Here is a 12,397-nt window from a genome sequence, read left to right as displayed (position 1 = left end):
ATACGAAGTTCCTTTTTATCAGAGTCGTAGCTAGGGTTTTCAGCGCCCAGGGACAAATGAAGGTTTCGCACCCCTACTGCTTGCCAAGGATGGAAAACATTTAATTCTAAAATATCGTAACATCAGTTTGGCGCCCCTTGGATTCTGCGCCTGGGGAGAGATGCCCCCCTTACCCCCCTCTAGCTACGCCCCTGCTTTTTACTCTCCTCTGAAATACGAAATTGCCCTCCTTTCTATATACCTTTCCTTCGCACCTATGCTTGATTTTTCGCCCATCGGGGCAAAAAGACTTAGCGGGTGCAACAAAAGACATCTGTCTACTTTGTCTGTCTGTCTGTCTAATAGTCTGTTAAACTAATATTAATTTAACTATAATCAATCTACGAAAAAGCCTTGATTTTATCTGCTGCATTATTGTGTATGTATCCATCGCACTCCATCAGAAAGTGAAAGGATTTTGCACTAAACCTTAAGTAATGAGAGTGTGAAATATTTTTCATGACAGTAAACCTTGTTTATTTATTTATCTGAAATGAAACACATCAATAATTGAAAAGATCGGTCGGTATGCATATGGTGTTTGTAACAGTTCATTTGCACTGAGGAAATGTTTACAAATCCATCCACAGTCGGAACGAAACTTAGACATGCGAAATTTTGAAACACTTTTTTTCTCCAACAGTTTTGATTCAAGAGAATATGCTTACATACTATATAGGGTATAAAATTTATAAATGTGATGTAGCTGCTTTCGAGTAAAATACTTCTTTAGAGAAGCATTTGCTTATACATACAGGAATAAAACCTTATGTATGTATTGTACATAATCAAGAAAAGAACATAGTCTTTTCACACAAAAGGACTATTTAGTGGTACCTATGCTTATCTGCACGAGAAAGATCCAACAAAAGTAATATGTGTTACTAGCCATTCATACCAAAGCAATGTGTAGTGAACATCCTTGGTAAAGAAAAAACTACTGCTTGTTCCCTCACTAGTCATTTACACTAAAAAAGAATTTGGAGATACACATGCATATACACAGGGAAGAAAAGGATGTATTAACATGTAATGTATATCAAAAATTCATCCAAACAAAAAGTCCCAGTTTGAAGCAAATATGCATTTCCATGCAGAAAGAAACCTCATACATGTGAAAAGTGTGGGAAGTCATTCACACAAAAATACACTTTAATAACACATATGTCTATCCATTCAGGAGAGGAACCTCATGTGTGTGAAGTATGTGGGAAGTCATTTACAGTGAAACGTTATTTAAAATATCACATGAGTACCCACTCAGAAAAATATCATGCTTGTAATTTGTGTAAGAAGTCATTCAGAAAGAAGCAGAGCCTAATGACGCATATACTTACTCATACAGGAGAAAAACCTCATGAATGCCATATATGTTGCGAGTCATTCACATTGAGGCAACAACTCGTAGCACATATAACTACCCACACAGGAGAGAAACCTCATGTATGTGATATATGCAAACAATCATTCATGCAAAAGCACTTTTTAATGAAGCATATGGTTATTCATACAGGACAGAAACCTTATGCATGTGATGTATGTAGTAAGTCATTTGCAAAGAAGCGGTGTTTAATTGCACATGTGCGCATTCACACAGGAGAGAAACCTCATGTATGTGATATATGTGACAAGTCATATGCGCAAAAGCATAGTTTAGTGTCGCATATGTGCAGACACACAGGAAAGAAACCTTACTCATGTGATATTTGTAATAAGTCATTCACTGGAAAGCGAAAGTTAGTTGATCACATGTCCATCCACACAGGGGAGAAACCTTTCACATGTGAAGTTTGTGAAAAGTCATTCCGGCTAAAGGAGAACTTAAAGCAACATATGCGTATCCATACAGGAGAGAAACCTTATGTTTGTGATGTATGTGGTAAATCATTCACTCAAAAGGCAGGGTTTGTAACACATATGCATATCCATACAGGAGAAAAACCTCATATGTGTGATGTGTGTAACAAATCATTTAGATGTAAGCAAATTTTAGTAAATCATATGAAAATCCACACAGGAGAGAAATCTTATTCGTGCGATGTATGTAACAAGGCGTTCCGAAAAAAGGTGGATTTGGCAATTCACATGCGTATCCACACAGGAATAAAACCTTACTTATGTCATGTATGTAGCCAGTCTTTCAGTCGAAAGAATAATTTAAAGCTTCACATGTGTGGTCACACAGGAGAAAGACCTTATGCTTGTAAATTATGTGATGAAACATTCAGGTACAAAAGGCAGTTAGAAACACATGTGTATCGTAAACATGCCAAAGACAAATCTTTATTGTCTATAGATACCTTTGATGAAATGAAAAAAACAGAACAAAATTGAGCAGTTAAAGAAAGTAATATTTTTTTAAATCATTAGTTTAACATTCAGTCAGAAAAACTAGTATAAAGGTATCTTGTAATAACAGTACTGATACCGACCAAGATCAGAAATCGGGTTTCATTTCCATAAAGCATGTCTTGGCAGCATTTCAGTTTTTGCGTGGAAAAAGCTAATTTGAAAATACCAAACTTTATAACTGCACTCAGCTGGTAAATTATAATTTCAAAACTAAATTTTGAAATTTTTAATTTTTAAAGACATCAATATGGATGTGAATAAAAGGGCTGTTTTTAAGAGACTGTATTAAAACATTTTAGTGTCATCTGCTTTAAAAGAGTCATGTGAATATTGTGTTGTGGTGTAGTTTGAAACTTTTTTATGTTATTAAACATAGTATTAAATGAATAGAAACAAAAGTAACATGCTTTGAAACATTCACTATCATTTTTTGTTTTCAAACTGTGTATTTGAAATATGAATATATTTTTACCTGAAATGAAAATATGTACTTTTTGCATTTGATTTGATGCAAGATCAGTATTTTTTTAAAGATAGGTTTATATTCTACAGAATTCATCAGCAGTTTTTTTTTTTTTGGTTGATCTTTAGATTATTGTAACTTGGCGATTTTTTGGCGACCAACTCTGCTACAGCAACCCTCTATTTTTTTTCGCCGCCATTTTGTCTTCACGAAGTAAAGACATGTTTCTTTTCTTTTTATTTACTGAACACTTTTTCGGCTGATCTTTGGAATATGGTAACAGGTAGTTTGGCGACATTTTTGAGGCGATAAAGGTTACTACCTAGGACTTTGGGAATAATGTGAGAAGTTTTCAGTTCCGATTACGCATTATATTGTGTGAGGGAAATGAGAGATCATGAGATATGTCATGTGACATTAATGGACGAATCACTGTTCTTTAATTGGAAAAGGGGGTATATTGTAAAAATATCTGCTGTACTTTATAGGAGTAGTTTCATTCTATGTTCTGTGAAACAGTGTTCTTTAATATTTGGATCCCATGGCCCTATATAAAGTAAATCCGTAATTTTTATTACGTTTATGTGTAATTGAAAAGAATTGCTTAATTGCGGATAAGTATAAATGTCCAATATGTGGGAATGAAATGAGATTGTGTGAAAGGAAGGATATTACAAATAGTTTGAATGGCGGTGCAAGAAACCTGGTGAAAATGGACATTTTGTGATCCACCATGCACTCAAGATTCTGTAGAAGATTAGGTAAGTTAGTATTTTTAATTATTTGAGGTTATTATTTTTATGCATTGTTCTAAATGTAAGGAGGAAATAAATTAATATAGTATTATTGGAAAATTGTTATTAGCACTGATTTAGTTTAAAGTAATTAGAATTGTAAGCTAATTTTTATTAATTTAATGTATGTGCTTATTTATATTTTAAGTAGTGTTTTTTAATTTAATTATATTTTAATTTAATGATCGTGATTTTGAGAGTTATATGTTTGTAGTATTTTGGAATATGTTTTATGTGCTTTTTACCGGATTTAAAGATTCACAAAATTTTCATGCATTTTCGTGAAATTTTTCTAATTTATGAGAAAAAAGCATTGAATATGGATATAGTGAAGAGTGTGCACAATGCCATTTTTGTGCAATTCTGGGATGTTTTTTTAAGTAAAAATAAGTCAACGTTGGAACTACTCTGATATGCGCCCTCAAGTCGCCAAATATTTCTGGCGAGAAACTTCACGCTGCCATATTACTATCTAAATTTTTTGTCTACATTTTGAACTTTTAGCCTAAAATGTCTCTAAAAATGCGGTTTTCGCACATGCAAAAACTATGTTTTGAACACACAATTTAGCTAAAAATCTGAAACAAAAACAAAAAATTTAGATAGCAAAAACGTAAAGTTTCTAACCAAAAATATTTGACAAGAATCCATGTACACAGCGACATGCTTAAAAAAACATCTACAAATTGCACAATGTAGGCAACAAACAAATCTACAAACTACACAGACTTCGCTTTAATAAATTAACATAACAACAATTAATTTCAAAGAATACCATGTACACAGCATCCTGTTTAAACTTAAAAAAAATTCTACGAATTGGACAATTTAGGCGAGGAAGGAATCTACGATCTACACACTCCTCGCTTTAATAAAATAACATAACAACAATAAATTTCAAATAATACCATGTACACAGCGTTCTGTTTCAACTTTAAAAAACATCTACGAATTGTACAGTCTAGACACTAAACAACAAAATAAACTAAAATAAATTTCAAACAATTTAAAAAAACAACAATAAAGACAGAAATTCATACTAAAGAACCAATGAACATAACATTCTACAAAATAAGAACAAGGATAAAATAAAATGCACTTACCATGAATTAATGCGTTTTCGAATAGCAGAAATATAAATTTCATACCACCTTTAACATGCCGCCACGTAATCACAATCGTATTTACATGACAGCCAGACACACTATCCAGAAAATTTATACTATGGTTCACAAATAAATAAAATCACAAATCCCTACTTCTGTCATGCACTGCCATTAAAAATAATCTCCCAGACCCTCTTTCCACAGTTCCAAATACCCACTACCCCTCAACAGGATAGCCACAATGATATTTCCTTTTGCCTAACTTCAATTCAACAACTACCATTTTATCTTTCCCTCCCATCTTCTCAGACACAGAGGCGAACCAACGAGCTCCAGCGAAAGATTTTTCAACGTCAACATTGTTGCCATAGAACACGCAATCGCCAAAAACCAGCGCAGAACACATATCGCCACATTTGGTGAAATTAGGGCGTATATTAGAGTTGTACCTCGACGTTTACATGGTTTAGTTATATTTTAATTAAATGATAGTTATTTTGTGAATTTTATGTTTGTAGGAATTTGGGGCTGATCTTTGGAATATGGTAACTGGTAGTTTGGTGACATTTTGGAGGCGATAAATTTTACTACCTAGGACTTTAGTAATAATGTGAGAAGCACTCAGTTCCGATTACGCATTACTTTGTGTGAGGGAAATGAGAGATCATGAGATATGTCATGTGACATTAATGGACGAATTACAGTTGTTTAATCGGAAAAGGCGGGAAAACTGGAAATTTCGTATTTAGCTATATTCTGTGTTGTGTGAAACGTGACATTAATGGACGAATTACTGTTCTTTAATCGGAAAAGGTTTAATTTGGATAATTTAATCGGTTAATTTGGAAAAGCTTCATTGAATGTTGTGTGAAATAGTGTTGATTAATTTTTGGTTTGCATGACGCTATGTAAAGTGAATTCTAAATTTTGAATGCGTTTCTCTGATAATAAGTTGAGATTGTGTGAAAGGAAGGATATTACAAGTTTAAATGGCGGTGCAAGAAATATGGTGAAAGTGGACATTTTGTGAAAAGGAGTGTAAGGAAGGGTACGTGGTTTGCTGAAAGTAGTTTGAGTATAGGTGAAATTTTATTAATTTCTTATTAATTGGTGAATAGACTTCCAGTTGACTACTGGATTTAGGATTTAGAAATTAGCAGTAGTACTGCAGCGACGTAATGAAGATTCTGAAGAAGATTAGGTAAGTTAGTATTTTTAATCATTTGAGGATATTATTTTTACGCATTGTTCTAAATGTCAGGAGTAAATAAATTAAAATGGTATTATTTGAAAATTGTTATTAGCAATGATTTAGTTTAAAGTAATTAGGATTGTAATCTAATTTTTACTAATTTAATGTATGTGCTTATTTATATTTTAAGTACAGTCAAAAGTCGTTAATTCGGACACCCATAATCCGGAATGATCTATAATCCGGACCTCAAAGCTACAAACTTTCTGCGCATGCGTTGCTTGTACGCATGCGCGCAGGCGTTTACGAGAGCGCTTAAAACCTTTACGGCTGCGAATATGTTTGTGCGCATGCGCATTTAATGTGTAACGGAGTTATACGCTAAGCTAAAATTATCTAAGGTTGATCTTTACAATATGGTAACTGGTAGTTTGGCGACATTTTGGAGGCGATAAAGGTTACTACCTGGGACTTTGGTAATAATGTGAGCAGTACTCAGTTCTGATTACGCATTATTTTGTGTGAGGGAAATGAGAGATCATGGGATATGTCATGTGATATTAATGGACGAATTACGGTTCTTTAATCGGAAATGGGGGGAAATCGGGAAAAAATCTGGAAATTTGGTATTTGGCTTTATTCTGTGTTGTGTGAAACAGTGTTCGTGAATTTTTGGATCCCATGGCCGTAACTAAAGTGAATTCGAAATGGGTATTTATGTATGTATTAATTTAATGTATGTGCTCATTTATATTTTAAGTAGTGTTTTTGAATTTAATTATATTTTAATTAAATGATACTTATTTTGTGAATTTTATGTTTGTAGGAATTTGGTATACGTTTTAAATGAAGTAAACGTGCATGGAAATAATTTAAATATCTGACACTAAGTATTTGTAATGGTTGCGCTATGAATTCGTTGGTGACGTGTATAATGTAATAGATGATTTAGAGGTAAAAGTTTTTGGATATTTTATTTATTTCATTACTTTTTCGCGATCAGGTAATTTCATATATGTTCTTTTTACCGGGTTTAAAGATTGAGAAAATTGTCATGTATTTTCGTGAAATTTTTCTAATTTATGAGAAAAAAGCAGTGTACATGGATATAGTGAAGAGTGTGCGCAATGTCATTTTTGTGCAATTCTGGGATGTTTTTTTAAGTAAAAATAAGTCGACGTGTACATGGTTTAGTGATATTTTAATTAAATGATAGTTATTTTGTGAATTTTATGTTTGTAGGAATTTGGTACACGTTTAAGTTGAAGTAAACGTGCATGGAAATAATTTAAATATTTGATACTAAGTATTTGTAATGCTTGTGGTATGAATTCGTTGGTGATGTATATAATGTAATAAATGATTTAGAGGTAAAAGTTTTTGGATATTTTATTTATTTTATATGTGGAAATGTTCATATTTGGAAAAGGTAAATACTTTTTCGTGATCAGGTAATTTCATATATGTTCTTTTTACCAGGTTTAAAGATTGAGAAAATTGTCATGTATTTTCGTGAAATTTATCTAATTTATGAGAAAAAAGCAGTGTACATGGATATAGTGAAGAGTGTGTGCAATGCCATTTTTGTGCAATTCTGGGATTTTTTTTAAGTAAAAATAAGTCGATGTGTAAATGGTTTATGTGTATGTGCTATTCTGAAAAACGCGCAAGGAGTTCGTGATTGTGCACTTTTTCCCAATTTTGCAGTTAATATTTGTCATGATTAAGCAGTTTTGTTACATAAAATTTCTAGCATAAGTGTAATTCGTCTAGTAGATTGTTGGAAAAAGTGGTTGACCTTTGGATTATGGTAACTTGGTGATTTTTTGGCGAAAATTTGGCGACCAACTCCGCTACAGCAACCCTCTGTTTTTTTCCTCGCCGCCATTTTGTCTTCACGAAGTAAAGATGTGTTTCTTTTCTTTTTATTTACTCAACACTTTTTCCAACAATCTACTAGCCGAATTACACTTATGCTACAAATTTTATGTAACAAAACTGCTTAATCATGACAAATATTAACTGCAAAATAGGGAAAAAGTGCACAATCGCAAACTCCTTGCCACGTTTTTCAAAATCGCACATACACAGTAACCATGTACACGTCGACTTATTTTTACATTAAAAAACATCCCAGAATTGCACAAAAATGGCATTGCACACACTCTTAACTTTATACATCTAAACTGCTATTTTCTCATAAATTACAAAACTTTGCACGAAAATGCTGGAAAATTTTCTTAATCTTTAAACTCGATAAAAAGCACATATATGAAATTACCTGATCGCGAAAAAGTACATACCCTTTCCAAGGATGAACATTTCCAAGTATAAAATAAATAAAATATCCAAAAACTTTTACCTCTAAATTATCTATTACAGTCAAAAGTCATTAATTTGGACATCCACAATCCAGAATGATCTCTAATCCGGACCTCAAAGCTACAAACTTTCTGCGCATGCGTCGCGTGGACGTAAGACCTTTACGGCTGTGCATATGCATGTATGCATGCGCATAATACGTTTACGCATACGCATTTAATGCATAACGGATGGTATAAGCTAAAATTACCTAATTATCTATTTCAGTTAATGTTGCAGATTGCGTTGTTCCTTAATCTTCGAATTAGATCTGGCTTATTATTTTTTACAGACTGTTAGAGCAATGTTCTAAAAGTAAGCTTGAATTTTCGATTATGTCAAATAGAATTTCCGATGCTTTAGCTCTCAAAGGATCTACAAAGCGAAAGTATGTTTCGATGTCCTTCAAACAAAAAGTGGAATTGCTGCAAAAAATGGATAAAGGCATAGCCTTTGTTTCTCTAACCATTCCGAAATCTGTTTATCAATTTCACGCTGCTTTGCGGGGGGGGGAATACCGAGGCGTGCAATCAATTGGAAGTTGATCTGTCAGCACTATCCTTATCTCAGGGCAGATGTTTTTATTTTATTTGGCTTATAATTCCTTACTAAATGTAGTATTTCATCTCGATGTACTCTGTCTTTGATATGATTTAAATCAAATTCCTCGTCATTATAATTCGACAGAGGTTATTGAAAACGAAAAAATTTCGATTAACAAATTAGTCGGTATTCTCGACACAGCAATTATAGGACTTGAGCAGCGGAACTTTGTAACTTAGCAAGAAATTATGTCTGTTTATAAAATTAAAGAGAATGTATTATCACATAAAAAACGAAGCAACTTAAACAACTTACATTGAAAGAAATGTTTAATAAAGTAAACAAATAAATATTAAGCTTTTTTTTTTTTTTTTTTTTTTTTTTTTTTTTTTTGTAAATTTTGATACTCTTTAGATCATAATTGTTCTTTATTTCATAAATTACGGTTTCATTTTTTAATTTTATAATTTCTGCATGCCATCTTACCAGATTTAAACTGATGATCTATTAGGTTGGAGGGAAAGTTCTGTCGTATTTTAAAGAAAATATTTGAATTCATTTATAAAAATATGTGTTTAATATTAATCAATTATATATGCTCCGTTATTTGTTACAACCTGTTGCCATCTTCCAGGTAACCTGTAAATTCCTGTTTTGTAGAAGTTCTCATCCATGGAGTTAAAATAGTCAGCAACTGCCTTAGAAACACTTTCAAAAGACTTGAATTTTTTTCCCGTTAGATAATTTTGCAGAGATCTGAACAGGTAATAATCAGAGGGTGCAATGTCAGGTGAATACGGGGGTTGACTAAGGATTTCCCATCCTAACGCATTCAGTTTTTGTAGTGTCACCACTGCAGTATGCGGGCGAGCATTATCGTGATGGAACACTATTCCTTTTCTGGACGCTAATGCTGGCCTTTTTTCTTTGATAGCTGCATTCAATTTATCTAGCTGATTGCAGTACAGATCCGCGTTGATGTTTTTCCCTGTTTCAGCAACTCGTAATACACTGGACCTTTCCTGTCCCACCACAAACAAAGCAGTACTTTTCGTTGATGGATACTTGGTTTTGGAACTGTTGCTGATGATGTTCCTGGTTTGCAGTAAGATTTTTTTCTTTTAATATTCTCGTAAAGAATCCACTTTTCATCTCCAGTAACTAGCCTGTCCAAAAACGGCTCCACATTGTGTCTAATCAGATGTGATGAACATATTCTTACACGATCAGACAAATTCTTTTCCGTTAATTCATGTGGAACCCAAACACTTTGCTTTAACACAAACCCAAGAGATTTAATGTGATCTCCAACAGTTGTATGATGAATGCCAAACTCTTCTGCAATTTCTCGACTTGTTAAATGTGGATTATTTTCCAACATGGATCGCAAAACATCATTATCGATCTTGGATGGTCGTCCAGATCGAACACTTTCTTTGAGGCTCAGGTCCCCGGAACGAAATTTGCTAAACCATCTTTGACAAGTACGAACATTTACAATATCTTTTCCAAATACCGCACATAAATTTTTACATGCAACAGATTCATTGCTTCCTTTTTGGAATTCATATAAAATGCAGTGTCGTAAATGCACTTTATCTACCGACATGTTTTCCCTTTAAATATTACAAGTAAATGATGAACGTTAAAAAAGGGCACCTTTTATATTATATAGCAGCTAAAAAAACAAAAAAAATCCGATTGACTCACTAGGCAGATTTTTTTTTTTTTTTTTTTTTTATTTACAAGAAAAATCACCTGCCTATTTAAAATACGACAGAACTTTCCCTCCAACCCGATATAATCCAGAAAAATCGATCATCCGGAGTCGCCGAAGTCCCGACGAGTCCAGATTAATGACTTTTGACTGTATATTATAAACGTGACCAACGAATTCATACCGCAAACATTACAAATAGTTACAAATATTTAGTGTCAAATATTTAAATTATTTCTATGCACTGAAATGTATACCAAATTCCTACAAACATAAAATTCACAAAATAACTATCATTTAATTAAAATATCACTAAACCATGTACATGTCGACTTATTTTTACTTATGTGTGTGTGTGTGAATATGGCAAAGCCTCCAGGGCTATCTGCCTAAGAGGAGGGATGCCTTCGTGGAGGACTTTCTAAGGGAAACTGGCTCGTATACACGTTACACATGGGGAAAACAATGAAAATGCCCATGCAGCTAGCCCGTTCGCGTGATTCGAACCTCGGACCGAACTACCAGTGTTCAGTGACTTTACCGCTCGGCCGCTGGTGAGCCCTTATTTTTATTTAAAAAAAATCCCAGAATTTCACAAAATGGCATTGTGCACACTCTTCACTATATCCATGTACATTGCTTTTTTCTTATAAATTAGAAAAATTTTACGAAAATGCATGAAAATTTTGTGACTCTTTAAATCTGGTAAACAGAACATATATAAAATTACCTGATCGCGAAAAAGTATATACCCTTTCCAAAGATGAACATTTCCACGTATAAAATAAATAAAATATCCAAAAACTTTTACCTCTAAATTATCTATTATATTATAAACGTCACCAACGAATTCGTACCACAAACATTACAAATGGTTACAAATACTTAGTGTCAAATATTTAAATTATTTCCATGCACGTTTACTTCCACTAAAACGTATACCAAATTCCTACAAACATATAATTCACAAAATAACTATCATTTAATTAAAATATAATTAAATTCAAAAACACTACTTAAAATATAAATAAGCACATACATTAAATTAATAAAAATTAGTTTGTAAGGATCTTAAGTTTTACTAACGTTTATTTTATTTTAAATCTTTACTATTACTTCTTATTTTCTACTTCCGGCCAGAATTAAAAGCTTTAACTTATTTATGCAAATTTGTCTGGCGAACGCCAAGTACTTAAGTTGTGGCTTTTTGCTAAGCAAGAGAGAGGAAGGAGTTGGTCGAAGCAGGCCGCTTGCCTTAGCAGTTTTACTCGGTTGCTGGTTGCCTTCCAGGCCAGAGGTTTAATCCTCTTGATAATTTTAAACGTATTGTAGTGTTAACAGTTCTCTGTACTACATACGGCTTCCTGTTAATATACAGCCAATCTTCCACGTAGGCCCTTGTTTATTATTCCAAATTTAAGTTAGAGTTTAGTTAATATTTTTATATTCTTACGTTCAGACCACAAGTAGTTGGTCTCTGTATTCCGAAGTATGGAAATTATTGTAAAGAGTGAAAAATAAAGGGTTTCGTATACCCTTCCTGTGTATCTTGTCTACTTCCCACATTTATTGGACACAGCTTTAGTAAGCGCCCTGTTGGGAATGGCATCACTAAGCCAACGAATCAAAAGCCAGATAGAGACTGACGTCATGGGACGCCAGAGGAAAACGAACAGTTCCGGTTTAGTTAGCTAAGAACGATGTTTGCATGATGTGGCTAGATAGATATTGTAGCTAGATAAATATTTTATATTCTTTTAACTTGTCTTTATGTATAAATAAATCTTTTTGCTTAAGTTTAAATGAAGTACTCCATTTATGACGAGATAG

The 12,397-nt window shown here is 33.1% G+C and overlaps 1 protein-coding gene across 1 annotated transcript; it reads left to right on the top strand.

Moving 5' to 3' along the window:
- Positions 1–301: 301 nt before the first annotated feature.
- Positions 302–2,882, top strand: LOC146993853 (uncharacterized). Its single transcript, XM_085826605.1, has one exon. It carries the CDS (start codon positions 1,204–1,206, stop codon positions 2,371–2,373), a length of 1,170 nt encoding a protein of 389 aa, XP_085682731.1. The 5' UTR covers positions 302–1,203; the 3' UTR covers positions 2,374–2,882.
- Positions 2,883–12,397: the final 9,515 nt, after the last annotated feature.

This window comes from Stegodyphus dumicola, chromosome 11 (genome assembly GCF_044657685.1).
Source record: "Stegodyphus dumicola isolate Sdum_Otavi_A_Nest chromosome 11, ASM4465768v1".
NCBI classification, from domain to species: domain Eukaryota; kingdom Metazoa; phylum Arthropoda; class Arachnida; order Araneae; family Eresidae; genus Stegodyphus; species Stegodyphus dumicola.
Note: the sequence above shows the minus strand (reverse complement) of the source record. Positions and strands in the feature narration are given on the sequence as shown.